This window comes from Sminthopsis crassicaudata, chromosome 1, assembly GCF_048593235.1.
Source record: "Sminthopsis crassicaudata isolate SCR6 chromosome 1, ASM4859323v1, whole genome shotgun sequence".
NCBI lineage: Eukaryota > Metazoa > Chordata > Mammalia > Dasyuromorphia > Dasyuridae > Sminthopsis > Sminthopsis crassicaudata.
The window spans coordinates 348,594,054-348,617,175 of NC_133617.1; the positions used below are offsets into that span (position 1 = coordinate 348,594,054).

The 23,122-nt window shown below is 34.2% G+C and overlaps 1 protein-coding gene across 3 annotated transcripts in view; it reads left to right on the plus strand.

Moving 5' to 3' along the window:
• SLC6A3 (solute carrier family 6 member 3) overlaps positions 1-23,122 on the plus strand; it is an 85,282-nt gene that overhangs the window by 13,131 nt on the left and 49,029 nt on the right. For all 3 annotated transcript variants that reach the window (XM_074279165.1, XM_074279163.1, XM_074279164.1), the window contains 3 exons: positions 8,903-9,134; positions 19,352-19,490; positions 21,550-21,684. In XM_074279165.1, coding sequence (XP_074135266.1) covers positions 8,903-9,134; positions 19,352-19,490; positions 21,550-21,684 — 506 coding nt within the window. The remainder of the gene's footprint in view (positions 1-8,902; positions 9,135-19,351; positions 19,491-21,549; positions 21,685-23,122) is intronic.

Below are 23,122 nucleotides of genomic sequence, written 5' to 3' on the forward strand. Positions count from 1 at the left end.
ATCATAAAGCAGAAACATTTCATACCAATCAGTTCTCCAAAGAGAACTATGAAGTTTCATAGTCCTCTTCCTTCCCAAGAACTGCCTCCAAGGGACAAATGCAAGGATCAAAAGAGTAGTACAATATAGTGAAAGATACATTGAATTTAGAATTAAAGGGTTTTGTACTTTCTTTTATAAGGCCTCTTATAAAGTCTCTGGGTTTCAACTTCCTTCTCTATAAAATGAGGGATTTAGAATGCGTGGTTTCTGAGATTCCCTTCAGTTCTAAACCTTATGATACTATGTTTTCATTGGGGATGAACATCCTCTACTTTAGAGGTAGATCAATCAACCTAACAGTAACCACCAATCCTAGCTCTACTTTTACCCGAATTAATGAATAAGCACTCAGGGTCTATTTTTGATTGTTCAATTTTCTGAATGAAGGCACCATAAGATTATACTGTTCCTTAACCTTGAAGTAATGACTATTTAGAAGAACTATTTATTATTTTTATTATAATATTTATTAGAACAATTTATCCACTTTAATAAAGATGAGCAATGTTCAGACATCAATATGGATATTTACTGAAAAGTTCTAATAGATAAATATGATAGAAAAGCCTAAAGCCAACATATTAGGAACCCAATGAATGATCTTGATTTCCGGACCAACTTATCAACTAACAGGTTGATTGCTTCTGTTTACTTTGTATTTTTCAAATTAATTGTCTCCCCTTCCTTAAGCTAGTCTGTCATGGTTTTAAAGTCCATCCTGGTCACTGTTCTCTGTGCACTCGCCAATTTATGTATTTCCTAAAATATGGCACCTCAAACTGAATACATTCTTCAAATATTATCCAACTAGAGCAAAGTATAGCAAAACAACCACCTCCCTACTTATGGACATCATGTTTTTCTTCATAGAATCAAAAATCACATTTGCTTTTAGGGCAATCGTATTATATTCTTGTAGTTCATTAAGACCTTCAATTATGTTTCAGATCATTGACTCTCTAGCCCATTTAATACTTCTGAAATTTATTTTTGAATCCATACATTTTTCCTAATATATTTTATCTTTTTTAATTTGGTTCAGTGTTCTAGCTGGTAAGAAAAATCTTTTGGGATTTTGACTATCATTTAACATGAAAGTTATCCCTTCTAAGATTTTTGTCATTGACAGGATGATCATGTATTGCCAATATGTACATCTGGTTGGGCCAACTCACTTCTTCAGTATTGAAAGCTCTGGTATCCCTAGTGATACTGCCATGCTTCTCTCTTCTGTTTTCTGTTGAACACCACATTTTCACTCTGAGCTGAACATCCCTTTTGACTTACGGTTGGTGGGCTACTCTCTGCTACTATCTGCTAGTTTTCAGCTATCTAACCACTTCAAAGCCATTTGCTATCCTCCGCTTTCATTTGCTACTGGTACTAATAATCCTCTCCTTGTAAGAAAGAAGTAAAGTTCTTTTTTCACATAGCCTGGAATTATGAGCCACCACATCCAAAAGCCAAAATCAGATGAGATACAGTCTTTTGCCAAATTTTTCTTTAAAAAAAACAAACTATATTTTATTTTTAAAATCAGCAAAAATTTGTGCTCTTTCCCTTCCATCCCAACCTCATCTCTAATTAAAAGCAAAAGAAAAACAAAATCCCCATGCATGTATAAAACATATAATCAAGCAAATTAAATTTCCACAATGACCATGTTAACATGTTAACAAAAAAATCTCATTCTGTATTCTAAGTGCTATCAGGAGATAGATAGGATGTTTCATCATTAGTAGTCTGAAATTATGGTTGCTGATTATACTGACAAAGAGTTCCTAATTCATTTTTAGTTGTTTTTCTTTATCATAGGGCTATCTCTTTATAAATTGTTCTCCTAGTTCTGTTTACTATATTCTGCATCAGTTCAAATGAAGCAGCTGTCTAGTGCATAGACACTAAGCTAAAGTTAGGAAGATCTGTGTTCAAACACAGCCATAGACACTGACTAGCTGTGTGATCCTGGTCTAGTCACATGACTTCTGTCTGCCTTGGTTTTCTCAGTAACAAGAGAACACCTTCTTTCATGGAGTTATGAAGATCAAATGACATAGTGTCTGTGTAGAACTTAGCATTATACCTGGCATAAAGCAGATGATTAATAAATCTTATTCTCTTCCCTTTCCCCAAATAAGTCTTCCCAGGTTTCTCTGAAACTATCTTTTTCTTTATTTCTTACAATAATATTTATATATCATAACTTGTTCAGCCATCTCCCAATTTATAGGGTAAGAATTCCATTCTTTGCCATTTCAAAGAATTATAAAGATTTCTGCACATCTTTAGATTTTTTGTGCCTAAGATTAATTTGTCTTAAACTACTCTCCCACTAATTCTTCCTTCTTTTCTTTACTTCCATTTTGCTGTTGAATAAGATATATTTTTGTACCTTTCTGTGTGTGTATGTATCATTCTGACTGCTACAGAAAAGAGTGAGGTTCAAGTGTCAATTATTTCCCTTACTCCTTCCTTCTTGTTTATAATACATATCTTTTGGACATTTCATTTTGTAAGATAATAGATTCTTTATGATCTTTATGGTGCTATGGTTTAGAGGGGACACATCTCTTTAGATTAGAATATAAGCAGATTATTCTCATTTAGTCCTTTATCAATGCTCATTTATTTGTCTCTTAATGCTTCTCTTAATTCCTGTCTCTGAACTTCAAAGCTTTTACATAGATTTGGTCTTTTCATCAACAATTCTTGGAAGCCCCCTATTTCATCAAAGGTTGATTTTTCTTCCTCTAGGGTTATATTAAGTTTTGCTGGATAAATGTTTCTTGACTATGAGTCTACATTCTTTACCTTCTGGAATATTGCATTCCAAGCTCTTTGACCCTTGATAGAAATGGCTGTTAAATCCTTTGTGAATTTGACTATTGATCTGGAATACTAGGATTTTTAAATTTCTGACTGCTTGCAATGTTTTTTTTTGTTTGTTTGTTTCTGTTTTTTGTTGTTGTTATTGTTGTTGTTGTTTTGTCTGTTTCTGACCTGAAAGCTTTGGATTTTGATTAAAGTGTTTCTGGATATTTTTATTTGGAGGTTTCTTTCAACAGGTGATTGGTAAGTTCTTTTTATTTCTACTTTGCCTTCTAATTCTAACATATATGGAAAGGTTTTTGTTTTTTATTTTTAGTTTCTCAAAATATAATGTTTTTATTTTAAATTTCATTTTGATCATGGCATTTAAGTAGCCCAATGATTTTTAATTTTTTTCATCTCATCAATCTATTTTCCAGGTCAGTTGTTTAGATACTTTAGATTTTGTTCTATTTTTCCCAGTCATTTGACTGAGTTTTAATATTTCTCATTGTCTTATGAAACCATTAATTTTTATTTGGTCCATTACAATTATTAGAGAGTGTGTTGATTGGGCAAGATTTTGAACTTATGTCAAACTGTTAATTCTCTTTCCAATTCTTTCTTCCATAGCTTTAATATTTTTCTAATAGTTTTTCTCTAAACCTCTTATTTCCTTGAAAAACATTTTAAACTCCTTTAAAAAAAAACTATTATCTTCATTTCTTCCAGAAACTTTAGTTGAATTTGTGTTTGAAGCTTCATTTTTCTTTAAATCTCTGCTTGTTGATTTTCTGGAGTCATTTCCTTCTTCTTGAGTTTGTCTTGAACATGTGTCATCATGATAGGTTTCTTTATGATAAGATAATTTTTTCTGTTTGTTAATTCTTTCAGTCTACTTTATGACTTTTGACTTGACGTTTGGCCAGACTGTGTACTTCTGGAGGGAAAGTATTGATTGGTCTTTTTTGCTACCTTCTTGGAGTATTGATTGTTGTATTATTCCAGAAATTCAGGCATATCTCAGTCTGGGGACCTGCAAGCTTTTAGTGTTCCCAAAGTGGTCTGATCCAAGATAAAGTGAGATTATTGTCTCCCATCCTTGTCTAAGCTCTGCAATTTCCTGACCAGAATTTGGTGTGAGCAGCAGAAAGACTGAGTGCTGCACTCAACTACTCTTAGCCAACTAGGAATTTCTATTGGTTCAGTGAGAGAAATGTAGACTCCTCTTTGGTCTGGAAGCCCTTCCTTCTGCAGTTTTCAGAAACACACTGCTACTGTTTTTGACTCCTCCCAAAGGGCACACAGTGTAGGACCTGATCTCAGATTGGAGAGGAAAGGGAAACAAGATCATTTCCTAAACCTGACTAAATGGATAGTGGGTAACAAAGCTGCCATTTGGAATCAGATCCTGTCAAGGAGCCCAAGTATGTAGGTCTTGAAGTACCCAATATGATTTTTGGAACTTTTTGCACTAGTACAAAACCTCCTTCTGTGCTGGAGTCCTTAATACATAATGTGCTTGGTACGAGACCCCATCCCCATTATCACCACACCTATCTGTTTTCCTGTGTCAAACTGGACTAGAAAAATGACTCACTCTGACTTCATCTTGAATTTCTCCATCAGGGTTTGGCCAAGTATATTTTCTAAATCTTTTGAAGGAAACAAGGCATTTTGTGTTTTGATGCTCTAGACCTTTTTAAATTTTTTTCCATTCATAACCCTTTTTTGCCCAAGAAATTTTTACATAATCCGGAGTGTATAGATATATAAAATAGTTACGCAAATCAAACATATACTGATAATAAATCATAATTTTGTGACCCCCCACATTCAGTTACGAGACCTTATATGGGATCGGGAATCAACTTAAGAAACCATTCTAGGCAACTCTCTAAAAGAACAAAAAGTTGCAGAGAAGGTGTCAATCTATAGTAGTAGAGAATGTCTCCCTATTCAAGAGTTTTTTGTGCCTGTGATATAACAGGTCCATTCCCTCCCTATTTCTCTTCTCCCCACTAGCAACAAGGGCTGATATAACAAAGTGGGGGCCAAACTGTGAACCAGAGTAGTGTCATAGAAGCTTCTTATAAAAGACCCAGTAGAGCAGAACTAACAGGAAAACCCAAAGAGAGAGAGGAGAGGGATGAAAGGATAGTTGTCCTTAAACTGAAAACTGTTCTTCGGAGATAATAAAACCCATAGGAAGCCCTATGGCTGGAACAGAAGAATCTTGGCAAAGGACTTATTAGATGTCTCAACTATAATTCCTTTCCCATATACAGGCTACTGTATTTCATAAGGTTTTGCTTGTTTTAGTATTGTAATTTGTATCTTTATAAACATAGGATCAAGGATTTAAAATTGCTTTAAGATTCCTCTATCTCTGGGGCTCTTTGGTCTCATGGGCCTCTTTGGCAGTTTGATGAAATCAACAACCCCTTTAAATGTTTGAAATAAAGTACATAAAATCAAAAAGAGAAACAAATTATATTGAGATCCTTATTAACATTCTAGACCATTTGTACCATGCCCTCCTGGCAGTTACAATTACTAGCCTGTCCTAGGCCCAACAGAGTACCTTTGACCACTGACCTTTGCAGTGTCAACTCTACCCGGCTCACCTCCTCTGAGGCCTTCAAAGATCTCTGGCCATGATCTCTTGAATCTATAGTTTAATAACCAGTAGCACGCTCAAGAACAGCCACATGTAATCTTAAAAGCCTTTATTATACCTACTCACATAATGCCCTGACTTGTGGTTCCCTAGTGAACACTTGGTCAGAAGATCCACGTGTTCACTACCAAAATCCTTACCTCTCTGGGCTATCCATTCTAGACCTCCTGATTTCTAGCTCAGTCTCCTCATTTCAGAGAAGACTGTTTTGGAGACCAGAGAGTTTAAATTGTTTGCCCAAGATTACCTGGATAGCACGTGACAGAATTGGGGCAGAAACTCAGATCTTCTCATTTACCCTCCAGTTTTGCCCTTTTTATAAAAGGGGCCATACTAGAAGCCAAAGTCATAATTGTCAAAAGTAGTATTTCATGGAATACCAAGATGCAGTCAGGAGAGGAGAAGCCTTTGTTTTCATAGAGTGTCTTCTTCACATCATCAAATGATTTAAGAAAAATAGTCACTCTTGAAAGTCACAGGGTATGCTTTCTGCGTTTGGTTTGGTTTTTTGAAACTTGAAACAAAAGGGTAATGTTAGATTAGCAAGAGAATGAATGAAGAGGTAAACAGTATGAATATTTTTCTTCCAAGCATGGATTCCAAACATTAAACAGGCAGTTTGTTTTCATGGCTAGGCTTGTTTTCAGTGTTAACTTTTATAACCAGGTCATTGTTTTAAATGAAATTTTGTCAAGAAAGCATTTTGAGACTAGTAAGAAGACTTGAAACAATCTGGACCTTGAATTATGTATAGTATTAGCTACAAAAATAGCAGGAATGTTTATTGAGAAAACACTCACTGACATTGCTTAGAATTATAAATTGTTAGAACTGGACAGGATCAGTTAATCTAACTTCAGTTAAGTCCAAAGAGACGACTTAAAAATTTTAAAATCTATTTGGTTGAAATGCTTGATAGATATTCTCTTTTGAAAGAGAACCAAAATGTTAGCAGTTTATAAGTTATTCTTTGTGACTTTGCATTTCACAGCACTTTAAAATATACAAAAAATTGTATCTCTATTGTTTAATGAGGAAAATGATATTCAGAAAAAATAATTGATCTTGGCAACATTTGATTTGAAAGGGATCATGGTTGCTCTCATTCTTTGATCCTTATGATTTAATAAATAATCAAACAATTATCAAGGAATGGAATTGTAAATATATGTATTTAAGCTCTTATTTTAATGAACTTTTCACTTGAAAGGCACATGCCTTTCATAAATAAAATAAAACTAAAAACATCACAATCATCAACTATGGGCCCCATCTTTTCCCCAGACCCATCATCTCATTAGTATTGAGAGTTCTTGTAAGGATCTTTCTTTTCCACTACATATCATCACATTCTTTGTAATTTAAAGTTTTAGAGAGCTTCCTATACACTGAGTGTTTATGACCTGCTTAGGGAGCACTGACTATGTAGAAAGAAAATCAGAATCCAAATTCTTCTAACACCAAGACCAGCTCTGCATCCATTTTGCCATGCTTCCTGATGATTTGAGAACTATATTAAATTTGTTATTGCCCCCAAAGCAGCTATTATGTTGATTTATTTCTAAAATATTTCCAAAGCAAAAATATGACTTGAATTCTCTAAAATGTAGCATATCTGGGGACTGGAGTGGCATAAAGATTGCAAAATTGGATATCCTAAAAATTCTTAACCTTTGTCCTCTAACACACTAGAAATTCTAATCTAGACAAAATCTGGCCTTCTCCCCACCTCCTAACCCCAGCTATAATTAGTAATTTGGCACCTGAAGCAATTCAGTTAGGGAGAGACAAAGCCCTTCCTTCTCATTTAATTAGTACCTATACTCAAATAACCCATAATGAAATACTTTTAAAAACAAAGATTCCCTGAGAAATATTTATCAAAATTATATTGTTCAGCTATTAAAAATACCATAATAACTGAATTTGTAACAGCAACTCTAAGCATTTATGAAGAATTATCTAGGCTATTTCACAAGCAGTATGACTAGTCTTTGGCCAATGTTTATTATATTAAAGTGAAATTAATTCAGGCAGTTGGGTCCCTATTATAAAACAGGGAGACTAAATTGGATGCTTTCTAAGATTTATTCCAATTCTAAAAATCTATGGCTCTATGACACTAAATATTTTAGAATAATTCTTACTAGCATGAAAGAAAAATTCTGGAAAGGATATGTTATTCTAAAATATTTAAGAAAATTTTAGTTTCTTGTGTTCAGGGTAGCAATTCCTAGTTCCAAATAACATTTTGGGGTTCAGCACCAAATTTTGGGGTTCGGTCGGTCATGTGAAGAATTTACAATAGCCATTCTCTTGGTAAAAGGTAGGTTTATAATAGGAGAAGAGGTTGCAAAACAGAGATATAATAGACACCAGAAATGGTAAATATGAAATAGAGTTGGGGGAGCATATGAAAGACAAGTTCCTCAGTGGAAGTTACAATTAGCCAGGAGAAGGGGAACACCTCATGAGGTTGGAGTATGCCCTGGGCTGGCAGCCTAACTCCATAGAGGAGCTTAGCATCCTAAAAGAGTTAGCTATAAAAGGATAGACACCATAAGGCATTGTAGGGAGATGAAAAAAAGACACCAGGAGGCAGAGTGCTATGGCAGGCTAGAACCCCAAAAATGATTTCACAAAAATGGCATGGGCCATGGACAGATATTTTTGGCTGGATAATGTTTAGTTTCTGGTTGTTTCAAAAATCAGAGCTAAATTTGAGATTCTAGAATTTAGAAATTCTTGGAACTTGGAGGTTGCTCACAAAAAAATAAGAGAATTAAATGGACATAGATAGTTTAAAGTGAATTTGCTTTGAGCAATGAATAAATTTATATTTAAATCAAAATAATAATGTAGTGAGGCAGCTGAATGGTGCAGTGGATACAATGCCAGTCCTGAAGTCAGAAAGATTCATCTTCCTGAGTTCAAAGCTAACCTTAGGTACTACCAGTGTGACACTGAGCAAGTCACTTAGCCCTGTTTACCTCAGTTTCTTCATCTGTAACATGAGCTAGAGAAGGAAATGGTAAACTATTCTAGTACTAATCTTTTCCAAAAAAAAACAACAAAAAACCCAAGTGGAGTCTCGAAGAACTACATCTATAACAATGATGTAATGGTAGAATACTTCTGAAATACTACATATATTAAGTAGAAAATTTTCATAGTCATTTAGATTTCTTGTAATAATACATTCCTCAGTGCAAAAGTAACACAAATGGGGACTTTCCCCTTTTTCTGTGAGAAAAGAGAATATTGACAAAACTATAAATGTTTTATAGGAATGAAGCTATTTGATGAGATAAGTAAATTGCCAATCGATTCAAAAGCTTGATCATTTCTTTCATTCCTTTTTCTTCATCTTAGGTGTGGGTTTTACTGTTATCCTTATATCCCTTTACGTTGGATTCTTCTATAATGTCATCATTGCCTGGGCTCTCCATTACTTTTTCTCATCCTTCACTATGGATCTTCCCTGGATACACTGTAATAACACCTGGAATAGTCTGAACTGCTCAGATACTCGTTTTTCCAACTCAAGTGACAACTTTGACATCAATGACACCTATAAGACCACTCCTGCAGCAGAGTATTTTGAGTAAGTAATAGCATGGCTGGTTCTGAGAGCAAAACATTTCATTTTCCTCTTCTAGAAACAGGAAGTTATGAAAAAATGAAATAGTCCCTAAAATAATTCTCACCCTTAGCCCCATCTTGATTCCTTAAATGATGTTGGCTGACCCTTAAATTCCCATTGCTACCCCTTAAGGAATGGCGCACTAGATAGAGTGTTGGACCTGGAGTGAGGAAGACATCTTCCTGAGTTCAAGTTCAGCTTCAGACACTAACTGTGTGACCATGGGCACCTCACATAACCCTGTTTGTCTCAGTTTCTTCATCTATAACATGAACTGGAGAAGGGAATGGCAAACCAGTCCAGTATCTTCTGTGCAATTTTTTATATTATTGACTTCATTGAGGTATTCAGGGATTTTGATTTGTCAAAAGAACTTTGAATCACTTGAATGGTCTCTTCACATCCTGTCTTTGAGATCAATGGCTTTGCCTTGCAGAGAGATCATGATATTGTCCTTTGCTTCCCTTCTACATTTCCCTCCACTTTAGTGTTTTGTATGTAAATCTGTTTATTTTTCTTTTTTCTTTCCTTGGTGACGATTTCTATCATTGATTTGATGTTTTCAATTTTTTTCATTGAGTTTTTCTCTCTCTGTCTCTCTGTTTCTCTCTCTCTCTCTCTCTCTCTCTGTCTGCTTTCTCCCTATCTTTATATATATATATATATATATATATATATATATATATATATATATATATATATATATATATATAAACACTTTCATCACATTTCATTACTAATTTTTGGGATTTCAAGGCAGAAATATATTTCTTTTCCTTTTGAGCCATTTTAGAAGTTTTAAGGCTATTTTATTTTGTTTTAGGGTTCTACAGGATTCATTAGGCATTGAGTCTTTACTTTGTATTGTGTTTGTTGAAAGCTTTGTAGTCTCTTTGAGCATTTATTACTCAACCTAGTTTTAGCATCTTTTCTATCCTTTATTCACTTGTGCTCAGGATTTTTACTGAGTTTTCTTCCTCATAATCTTTAATATTTCAGCCTTTTTTTTTTCTTATTTTTCTCTGACTTCTCTTCCTTTGCTGATGCATCACTGGGGCTGAACTACAAATGGCATTACTTTCCTCCCACATTAGGTGATTTGGGTTTTACAGGCTTTAGTCCCTACCCTTAAACACTACCCTACCCTTTGGAAAGAAAGGATTGGCCTTAAGTATTTTTTTTTTTCTTTCAGGATCAGCACAGTCACTCATGTTGCCTCAGTTCCTATCTTGGTTTTTATCCTTTCCTTCTCTGACTGGTCTGGTTAGTATATAAAGCACTATGGTGAGGGTCAGAGGAGGGCATGAGGAGTACTCTTGGCAAAATCTCTATACTCCTGAGTTTCTTTATAATGACTTCCCCAAACAGAAGATATCATGCTTCCATTTTCTCTGTGGCGTGGCAGAAAGTATATGCTACCTGTTTCAGAGTGGGGAATAAACAGGGGGATAAAAAAGTGTGCTGGCAAATCTTTTGCAACAGGAGACTAACTCAAAATAGACCATACAAAATAGACTATTTGTGATTGCTTCTCATGCCTGGAACAGAGAGGTCGGAGTGAGATGGGTGCTGAATGAACATTTTGTAAAGATTAACATTCTCTATGTTCATTCATAAGGTTTTATATTGTCCAAATTCTCTTTATTTTTTGGTCTGTGGATTCAATAGTAATTGTAGAAATCTTCAGTTTCTTTGTTATAAAAAAAGAGAGAAATGTGTTTCTATTTGATATTTTTCTAATATAAATTGTATGCTATGGTATGGAGTTCAAGATTCCTGCTGGTCTTGATCTATTCTCCCAAATAAAAAATTATCATTTTTAACCAAGAAGCAGCACTAGTTACAAAATATCAAAAATCCCACCAAGTTAAAAAAATTGTCTCTGCTTGATTCCTATTACATGCATATTTTGTTTTAATCAGCTTCCATATGTCTATCTGAGTGTATTTTATTAATTGCCATATGCAGAAATGTTTCTATTTTTCATATTGATAAATAGGATCTATTCATTTTCAAAAAAAATAAGTTTATTCAAGCCTTTTAAAAATAAAGTGAATTTTTAAAGTTTTTAGAATTACAAATCAGGGAGTTTAAAAATTGAACAAAATAGATTTCCTGTGAAAATCAACCTAAGTATTTTTTGTTAATTTTATTGTTGCTTTTTTTCTGATTTTGCCATCAACTCAGTAAAGTTTTAAATTAATTTTATTTTTTAAAAATATTCTTTTTGAATTTTTTAATTTAATGGAACTATTGTAAAAATTAATTTTGTAGGGTTTTTTTAAAGTCCTGAGTCATTTTGCTTTTCACTTAAGTATATCCTATTGCCAGGTGAAAATGGGCCACGTTTTTCATGAGAATTATGTACACACAGAGCTGTACTACAGATATATTACTCTTATCAAGCAAATTTTGTATTTTTAATGAATCCAAGAGAATAGAAGTGTCTAGAGAAAGTAGAAAATAAGAAACTTTCACTTTCTCTTTGGTATAAGCACTATACACCCTGGGCAAGTCACTTAACCCCAGCCTCAGAAAAAAAAAAAAAAAGAAAAGAAAAAAGAAGCCTAGTGGTTGCTTGAAGGAAGTGATTCATGTAAGTCAGTTCATAGGGAGTCACTAATAAAATTATCAGGAAAAAACAAAACCAAATTTAATTATTCAGATACCAAGAGAAAAGAAATATACTTTTCATATTATCTGAATATGATGTAGGCATAAAGAAAAATTGTAGGATGTTGAAATGATTTCTGAAGGGAGTTACAAAATTCTCTGTACAATTTCAGATTTAAAATCAAAATTTCATCAAGTTTTAGTTGTTTAAAGTTCAACTGTTGCCTACATCTGTAGCAGAGCTCTGAGACCTGTCAACAAAATGGATGAATTAGGGATCTTAATAGTAACATATAAAGCCAATGACTGCTCTGTTGTAAATTTAGCATGTGTAAAGGTGCATACAGCTCCAAATACCTTTCTCCTTTTCCCTCCATATTTCTCTTCAAAATTTTCTTTGCTCTTTTTCATTTTTTTCTTTGTTAGCATACTTGCCAATATTTTTCTTCTTGTTTAGGGGGAATAGTTCAATTAAGAATTGGACAGTTTCATTGCAAGGCCAGAACACTGACCTTGAAATAATTTATTCCTATGGGAATTAGGAGCCTGACACATCTTATAGAGTCTTCTAATTTCACCAATTCAGAGCTAGCAATCCAGACAGGCTCTGACAAAGGCAGCATTTGCTAATGTTTTGAAAAACGTCAAATATTCATTTGTTTCATTATTTTTAATAATTGATAAAATAAGTAAGGGGGAAAAGGTTCAAGGAATGAAGATGAGGTCTCCCCATGTAACAGTAAGGTAAGTAACAGTGTCCCCATATATAATGGGACTAAAAGTGACACATGTCACAATGTTGGGATTGAGGTTGGATAGCTAAGGAGAACTTGGGTAAAGAAAATTATTTTTTATTTATTGTCAACTTTGCATAAAATATTACAAAGTCATATGACAATGCTTTCACTTCAGATTTTAAACAGGGAGCTAGGGGACAAAACTGAGCTATATACCTGTTTAAAGGCAGGGTGAACTCTCAGCTGTATGACCACTTTTAGAAAAATATGATGAAATCTCTTCAAGTTATAACAGCAACAGATGTGGCCTGCTTAGGATAACATTCAGGGCACCACTTCTTTATTCCTAAAACCTATGACTTTTTAAAATAAAATTCAAGATGACACTTGTTATTTCCTCCCTCCCTCCCTCCTTTTCTCTCTCTCTCCTTCCTTCTCTTTCTCCCTCCCTCTCTCCTTCTCTTCTTTCCTTCCTTGCTTCCTTCCTTTTTTCTTTTCTTTTCTTTTCTTTTCTTTTCTTTTCTTTTTTTTTTTTTTTTAACACTGCCTAATCACACTAATGATTCACACTGGATTTACAACCCATTTAGGATTTACAACCTATTCATACTGATTGATGTTGAACTTTACCTCCCCCATTCCTATGTTTAGTAATTTTTAGTTGGTTTGTTTTTGTTTTGGGTTTTTTGTTTTGTTTTGTTTTTTTAGCCATGTAAGGCTTTACATTTGGCTACCTATTATTACGTTAGCTATGTATGTTGAATTTCCTCTTAATAGATGCAGTCCAATGTTTCAGTTTTTCCAGATCCTTTCAGATTTTATTTCTGTCATATAATATGTTAGCTATCCCTCTCAGATCTGTGTGATTTGTCAGTGGTATTAGAATGTATCCAAGTCATTGGGCAAAATGTTAAAAAGAACAAGGCCAAGCTTGTGGATCCTGACTGAAGATTGCTTTCCACATTAATACTCAAATCATTTACAACTATATTTGGAACTCTGATCAACACAATGATTAACTTTCATTCCATAGGACTACTAATTAAGAATTAGACTTACTGTTTGACAGAGTCATGATGGACTAATATGCAAATACATTTTGGAACATGACCAACATAGGAATTTTTTATGCTTGATTTCTTATATATTGAAAGTTTTTTTGTTTTGGTTTTTCCTGATGAAGATTGGGGGATGGGAGGAGATGGAAGGTAAGGAGAAAAATAAATGCTTGATCATTGAAAAATTTTGATTTAGAAAAAATTACTACTTTTTGGATGTTGCCCTTCAACCAATTCTGGATGCTTCTAAATATATTATCCATGCCACATCTCTCCATCTTCTTAATAAGAAGAGCATGAGATATTTTATGAAATGATTTGCTAAAATCTAGATGGATTATGTCTACAGAATTCCTTTCATCTACCAATTTAACAAACCTAGAAAGAAAAGAAAAAAGGGATGATGTTAATCTGGAATGAATTATTCTTGATGAAGCCATGGTTCCTTTTTGTAATCATAACTATCTTTTCTAAATGTTCACTAATCATCCCTGTAATGATCCATGCTAGAGTTTTCCTCGGGGCCAAAATCAATGCTCTATAATTTTTGGATTAATTTCTTCACTTCTTTGAAAATCAGTTACCTCTCTTGTTTTCCACAAACTCAAGTATTACTGACAATGACTCAGAACCACTTTTGCCAGTTTTTAAAGATGTAACCCATCTTAAATAAGATATCACCTAAATCAGTGACTTGAAGATATCAAGGGCATCAACATGGTTTCTTACTGTCTCCTTACTTATCTTGGATATAAGCTCCCTGTTGAGACATTTGTGTTTTATCATTTTCAGTACAAAGGTCATTCTCTTTGCTAGAGAAAATAGAGTAAAATAATTTAGTAGCTCTATCTTCTGTTGGAAGTTATCCCATCTACTCCAAATGAAAGGTCATATCACGTCTTTTATCCTCCTTTCAATAAAGTTAAAAAAAAACACTTTTATTTTGGGAAGCAAAGTTAACCCTTCATTATTCTGAACTTTTAGCATTCATGATACTATTTTCACAACACTGTGGAATGTTTTTATATTTGTCCTTTTGTTACCTGACTTTGTTTTCATAATTTGTATATTCCCTTTTAAAATTTAAGTTGATTGACAAATTCTCTGTGTATACTCATTGGTCTCTTCAGACAACTTCCATTATTTTCTTTTTGTTGGAATTATTTACCTCTATGTCTTTAGAAAGTTTCTCTCCCATCCTAGGATGACTCCTCTTGTAGACATTTAATCCATAGAAAATACCACTAATGCATGATGTATGTACTTGTTGTGATTTCTCAAATACTATATGTACATGCATTTTATGTGTGCCATGTGTACATGTGAGTTGCATATTATGTAAGATGCAATAAGCACATGCCCTCCAAAGTTGAAAGATAATTCCTATTTCTTCTTCCTATTTCTTACCTAATGGCTATGATCTATTAGTTCTTCACTTCAGAGTATGGATAAGTAAAAAAGGAAACAAACCAGACTCAAATGTCTATTTTCCACTTGTTTTCTGGCCTAGAAGACCAGTTGAAACTATTAACTAAAATTAAGTCTCTAATTTCATACAAATATAAGAAGAAAAATAATTCTTGCCCTCCTCTAATAGGAACGCAACACATAAAAGAAAGCTCAAAAGAAAGTCCCATAGAGAAGGTGCTCACATAAGGGTATAGTAGAAAAAATCTGGAGAGACAAGAGTGGAACTTGGTAAAGGGTAAAGACATGGCTGGCCTTGATACATTATTTTAACTGAATGTTCTTGAAGAAATCCACCAAACATAAAAGGGGTTCCAGAGGCAGAGTACTCTTCAATTGTACCTGGATGAAGGGGAGGCTTCAGGCAAAATAAACTTTCTGGATGAGAGAAGGCTGTTGTGATGAGGTGGATAAAGACCAAAGGCATAGAAGGAGAAGTTGGAAATCAATGAAAGAGAAAGCTAAGATATATTAGGGAGAAGATTGGAAGGGAGAAACAAAAGATCTTCTTCTTAAGCTCCCTGAAGCATTGGATCAGAGTTAATGAGGTGAAAGAAAAAAGGGAAAAGTAATAGATGACTGGGGTTTCAAGACTGAGTAAGCAGGTGGCAGAAATAACTCATTTCTAAAGAGTCTAAGAGACTAGTTAAGGAATTAATTACTCATTTTCTATAATGCCTTGAGATTGCAAAGGCTTTAAAAGAAATTGATAAGTTGAAAGGAGAAGACTTTGTGGGGGAAGGAAAAGAGAAATGATGAGTTCAGTTTGGAGCATATTGAATTTTAGACTACCAAAGGAGTGTAGAGAAAGAAGAGAACAGATTCAGGGATGGAGTCTTGATGGATTTCCACACTAGAGTTCAGATGAAAAAAATAAATATGTAAAGGAAAGTGAGGAGGTGTTAGGAAAGAGAGAATCAGAAGAGAGCAGGATATCCAGATTATCAAGAAGGTGTAGTCAAAAGTATGAAATACTGTATAGAAGTCAAGGGAAGGGAAGGACTAAGACTGAGAAAATCTGATCACTTCAAAGGATGCATCAAGAGAATTAATCTCTTAAAAAATTTCACTCAGGGTAACATCTTTTCTAGCATGAAATGAGGTGTATATGTGTGAGGAAGAGACAATGGAGGAATACTGCACATAAATGAAGTATTCTCTTTGTGCTTTAGTTGCTTCCTCTTTTTCAATCGATTATTTTACAAATTTTTATTACAGCAGGGCACTAGTATGTGGTTATCTCACCTCTGCTGGGTTTTTGGAGAGAGGATAGCAAATTATATAAACATTTTTACCTCTAAAGGACTGATTTTATTCTCATACTGCCAGTTGGTTCAAACAATACCTGAGCATAGGCAGAAAGCGAATAAGTATTTATATGAAGAAATAAACTTACTTTTATGTAAATGGTTTCAATGGCCTTCACTATGATGGTCCTGTATTATTATTATATTCTTTTGATTAGTCTCCTGGCCCAAAGTCTCTCCCCTCTCAAGTCTATCATCCTGCCAAAGTCATTTTATTAAAGTGTAAGTCTGACTGTCATACCCCTATTCCAAAAATTTCAATGGTTCCCTGTTACTTCCAGAATCAAATATAAAAATTTTTTTTTTTGTTATATAAAACCCTTCCCAACCTGGCTGCTTCCAAAGTTTTCCATTCTTCTTATATACTTCACTCCTCAACATGTACTCTATTATCTCTGACACTATGTTCCATCTTCTGGCTATCTGAATTTGCATTGGCTGGAATTCTCTCTCTTCTCATTTCTGCTTCCTGGCTTCTGTGACTTCCTGCAAGATCGTCCAAATCACACCTTCTGCAGAAAGCTTTTCCTCTGTTTTCTTTTTTTTCTATCCCCCAGCTGCTAGTACTTTCCCTCTGGGATTACTTCCTTTTACATTTTATAGATCTTATCTGTACATAGTTATTTAAATGTTATCTCTCCCATTGAATATGAGCTTTTTAAGTGGAAAAGCCATGTTTTAACTTTATTTATATCCCCAGAGCTTATCTCAGTACCTAGAACATAGTAAATGCCTGCTAAATACTCATTGATTGCTTGATTGGTTATTGTCCTTTGTTCTCCAAGAGGGCCAAAACGACATCACTAAGTGAGAGTGGAGCTCCAGTATGTTCAACAGTGGCTGCTCAGTCGAATATAGGCTTGGAATGATCTGTTACAGGTCAAACACAAATAGTCAATATGAACATTTGGGGTAGCTTCTCTCATTTTATGTATCTTGCCTTTCTTTTAGGCTAATTCAGTTCTGCTTTGCTTATAGAACAGAGCACTTTCCCTATGCGGGCACACCATGCTGGACAGCCCTGTGCCAATGTCTCCTATTTCATACAATAGATTCTAAAATTCTTGAGAGATACCTAGAGAGTGTCATTGTATCACTTTTTCTGACCATCTTGTGAGTCCTTGCCCTGTGTGAGTTTTTCATAAAATCATTTTTTTTTTTTGACAAAACTCCATTTGGCATTCAAATAATGTAGCCAATCCAAAAGAGTTGTGCTCTCTAGAGTAGAGTTAACTTACATGGACTTAGGTATATTGAAGTAATGTTTATCCCGATCCTTTATAGAGAGACTTCTGGAACAATAGTTTATATTAATAGAACAGTAGCTTATTTCTACCAGATCCCTCCATGTTTACAAATTCACTTGAAAATCTAATAAAAAAAACTTTAAAGGTCATGTTTATTAAATTTATTTAAAATCAACCAGATTTTGTAAATGTGTGGGCTGATTTGATTTCATTTAAGTCCTGGATAGGGGCAGCTAGGTGGCGCAGTGGATAGAGCACCAGCCCTGAATTCAGGAGGACCTGAGTTCAAATTTGATCTCAGACACTTAACACTTCCTAGCTGTGTGACCCTGGGCAAGTCACTTAACCCCAGCCTCAGGGGGAAAAAAAAAGAGAATGAAGTCCTGGATTTCTAATTTGTATGGTTAATTACTATATTACTAATTCTCATATAGAGCTATGATTACCATATTGGAAACAGTGGAAACAAACATATATATATATGTAACTTCCCAGTCTTAGGGTGACAACACTTCTCCCTGGAGTTTATTCAAGGATTTCTATGAAACTTTCAAAACTAAAAAACAAACATCTTTCATTTACCCTGATTTTTAAAATCCCCATAATTTATTTGTTATTTCTGTGACAGCTGGAGAAAATCATTATATTAAACAAAGGAAGCTATGCTGTTAATTCCAGAAAAGTCATGAAAAGTCACTATTGTGTTCTTGTATAACTATTGGCTATGATATTTGGCGTTTTGCTTAATCATCGTTTGAAATATATATATATATATATATATATTTTTTTTCCCTCAGTCCCCCCACTTGAAGACATTCACAGAAAAAGAAGTGAAGGAAAATCATATTTTTTCTTTTTTTGCTTTTTTTTTTTGATCATCAACAGTTGCACTTTTTTTCCCTCAATACTATCTTATATTTCCAAATACATGTAAAGATAGTTTTCAACATTCATCCCTGTAAGACCCTGTATTCCAAATGTTTCTCCCTCCCTCCCTCCCTTAATTCTGCCCTCCCTAAGACAGCAAGCAATCTGATATAGGTTAAACATGTGTAATCCTTTTAAATATTTCCCTATTTGCCATATTGTGCAAGAAAAATCAGACCAAAAGGAAAAAAACCATGAGAAAGAAAAAACACAAATAAACAAAAGGGAAAAGGGAAAATACATGGCAGGATGATAGACTTGAGAGGGGAGAGACTTTGGGCCAGGAGACTAATCAAAAGAATATAATAATAATACAGGACCATCATAGTGAAGGCCATTGAAACCATTTACATAAAAGTAAGTTTATTTCTTCATATAAATACTTATTCGCTTTCTGCCTATGCTCAGGTATTGTTTGAACCAACTGGCAGTATGAGAATAAAATCAGTCCTTTAGAGGTAAAAATGTTTATATAATTTGCTATCCTCTCTCCAAAAACCCAGCAGAGGTGAGATAACCACATACTAGTGCCCTGCTGTAATAAAAATTTGTAAAATAATCAATTGAAAAAGAGGAAGCAACTAAAGCACAAAGAGAATACTTGATTCAAGACAATTCCATCAGACTTGGAATGGAAAATGCCGTCTGCATCCAGAAAGAGAACTAAAGACACTGAATGTGGATCAAAGCCTTGTATTTTCATGCAATCATTAAGTACCACAGATGAGGTTAAATACCTTAGTCACCTGGCTCTAAATCCTTCATTTAGCCTATGTAGAAATAATAGAATTGTATACAATCTTTCTCCTCTTGATTTTTCAGACGGGGAGTGTTGCATCTTCACCAAAGCAAAGGAATTGATGATTTGGGCCTTCCTCGATGGCAGCTAACCTCCTGCTTGGTTGTAGTAATTGTGCTGCTTTATTTCAGTTTATGGAAGGGAGTGAAGACATCTGGAAAGGTAAAGCTCATTGACAACTAGATATTACAGAATCAAAGATGCACATAAGTTCAAGATGTTTTTGATAGTAACAGTATAGTTACTATCAGAACCAGGATTCAGTATTGTTTTCTATTTTGAAAGATGATTATTCATTAGTTTAAGTGGACTATGTTATAGATGTCAGTATAAGAAAGGGTTGGCTGAATCTGTATCTCTGAAATGAAAAACATGTAAAATAAAAACATGCCTATAGAAATGAAAGAATTTTACCTAACTATCCATAGAGATAATACCTGTTGTCTAGGTTATGAAGTTCTATGATGATCAACCTCCATAACTTGTCCATTACCATATTTATCTTGGATAAGCATTACAGATGGATCCTATCGGGGGCCTAGAATTAAATAGGAAGAAGAGAGCAGGCCAAATATGAGCTTCTTAAATTTTTTCCACTCATAACTCATTTTTACCCAGGAAACTTTTACATGGTCATACACACACACACACACACACACACACACACACACACACACACATACCTAAAATAGACATACAAATCAAACATTTACTGATAAGAAATTATAATTTTGCAATCTCCACATTCAGTTTAAGAAACTTTGGAATAAATTACTTTTGGGAAACTGCAAACCTTCTTTAATGATCCCAAATTTCTCCTTGAAACAAAGATCAACCTTTTTAGTACAAATATTCTACAAATGATGTTATATCACAGAGTCATGGAACACTATAATCACCAAAGAATGCAAAATGAGTATCACCTGGGGCAATGCAGAGACATGTGGTAGGTGAAACATGCTGCAAGTCTTAAAACAAGCAGCTAAGAAGAAGCAAAGTAAAGGTATCAAAGAAATATATGACCAAAAAAAGAAGCTGGGCAGGTCTTATAGTCAAAGCTAAAAGTAACTAGTGGTCAGCCTTTGTGTCCACTCATATCCTTAAAGTATCAAGAAGGAATGCCTCCTCCCTCTCTTATATATTTGTGGCCCATCTCTGGTAAGGATAGAATAAAAATCTTACAACATGGGTCATATTCTGCCTCTTTGGAATTGATCACACATTCACTTATGTATTTGAGTATAAAAATTAACACAGATTTTCATTTGTTAATAAGCAACAATGGCTTTAATGAAAGAAGGATGCTTTATTTAAAGCAAACTAATGGCAATCCTTCATAGGCAAAAGAAAAAGTAAAGAGGACTCTAATGAATGACTGCACTAATAATATTTTCATGCTGTGGAAATTATCATGGTATTTGGGAATGAGAGAGAATGTAAGCAAGTAACCATTTTATCAAACATATCAAACATTAATCAAAGTAACAAAAATGTAAGCAAAAGACAATTCCCACATTTTTGTGGGAAGATGAATGTATCTATTGAAATTATTTAGTCAGTAGACTTTGAAGAAATTACTAAATATTGGGAAGCAAGCTGAAATGCTAAAGATTAATTGCTTGCAACTAAGCATGTTATTTATATAGATATCAATTAAAAAACCTTTAACCTCCAAAAAATATTTATAGTTATAAAAAAAAATTACTAATTATGCCTCTGAATGAGGTCCAGATAGTACCAATTCTGGGGCAGAGCATGAAAGCCAAGATAAAAGGAGAAAATAGTTACTTTTATTTAATTGTCTTAATGTAGCTGAATCCTATATTTTTTTCAGGTATGTTAGATATCTTAATAGTCACCAATAAAAAATCTTTTTCCTTTTTAAAACATTTTGGTATATTATGCTCATAAATTTGGTGCCTACTTGTTTTTAATAGGTCAATTTATGAGTATCTAATACCTATAGTTATTCTTTGTATAATGCATATGTGGATATGCATGTGTGTGCATAAAAAAGGGAGAGACAGAGAGAGAGAGAAAGAGAGAGACAGACAGACAGACAGAGACAGAGAGGGGGCTCAGAGGGAGGGATGGAGGAAGAGAAGGAGAGAGAGAAGAGAGAGGGAGAGAGATGAGGAGGGAGGGGAAGAAGGGAGAGAGAAACTAAAATGATACAAAGAACAAAAATGAAGAAGGATAATTATCATGATTTTCTATTCAGGTGGTATGGATTACGGCCACCATGCCATATGTAGTCCTCACAGCTTTACTACTACGAGGAGTCACCCTTCCAGGAGCCATTGATGGTATTAAAGCCTACTTGAGTGTTGATTTCTATCGTCTCTGTGAAGCATCTGTGAGTGTGTGTTCTTTATTCATTTATGAATTCATTTTATATCACCTAGAATGTTTATGACAAAGACTTATCTATTCTGGGGCTAAAGATTCATTAGGGAATCAGGAGTTGTGTGCCATGGTACACCTATAGGGAGATTATTTGTATAATTCATAGGGTCCTTAAAAGAACCTACAGTAATGTGATGTCAATGGGAACAAGAAGATCAGTTGGATACAAGAGATATATTAGATAGGGAATTAAATAAAACTTAGTAAGTAAGTAATTGGATTTGAGAGATGAAGGAGAAGAAATATCTATAGATAATCATGACCTTTTCACTTATCTTTTTTTCTGAACCAAGGCCCTAGAATCAAGAAGACCTGAGCACATCCTGTCTCTGATTTTCTGTAATTCTGGGCAAGTCACAATCTTATAAAGGCATCATTTCCTAATGAATAAAAAACTGTTTCACTCTTTGTGACTTCATTTGGGATTTTCTTCACAATGATGCTGAAGCAGTCTGCCATTTCCTTCTCCAGCCTATTTTATAAATGAGGAAACTGAGGCAAACAGCATTAAGTGACTTGCCCAGGATGACACTAATAGCAAATATCTAACCCCAAATTTGAATTCAGGAATATGAATTTTCCTGACTCCAGGCCTAGTACTGTATCATTGGGCTGTTTCCTTATTTCCTTTACTGGGAAACATGTTTATTAGTAAATTTATCAATAAGGTAGGGGAAGATGCTGTGACAAGTAGAGTCCCCATCATTGAGTCGATGTTTTGTGCATCATGATTAACACAAGACAAAATAGTGATCCCATCAATGCAGGCCCTCTACCAGTTCAAACTGAAATCTATCTCTACTCTATCTTCTATGAATCTTGTTTATGTTAATTTATAATTCTCCACTGAAGGCCTATCCAATATACTGTGGTCCTTCTTGTAGGTCTTTTTCAATTTAACATATGTCAAAGCAGCACTTAAGCTCTCTCCACTTATTATCTCTCATTTGTTCAACAAGATGGGGCTCCATCCTTTTTATGATTATATATTTGCTTCCTGATATATATTTTATTATTTTTCGAATATTGAGCATAACTGGAAAAATGATGCAGCCTATCCACATGCTATGTTTTTCTCTGTGACTCTTTGGATTATGGGCACTTTGGTCTTTCACAGATTATGATAATCCAGGGTTGTCACCTGTACAACATTTCTGGGAGAATATTTTTTAAAGATGTGTTTTTACTCTGGGGAGCAGCCTGTGGTTGTTAAAAAGCACTGCTCATTTTACAGATAAAATGTCATTCTTTCATCCATTTGCTTTGATTTGGCCATGATTCATATATCCATATGCAATGCAGTTTTGGATATTTGTACCACCATATGACTTCAATGAACTGATCATTCAACTTCAGTTCTTAATCTGGACAACAGACATTTTTCATCC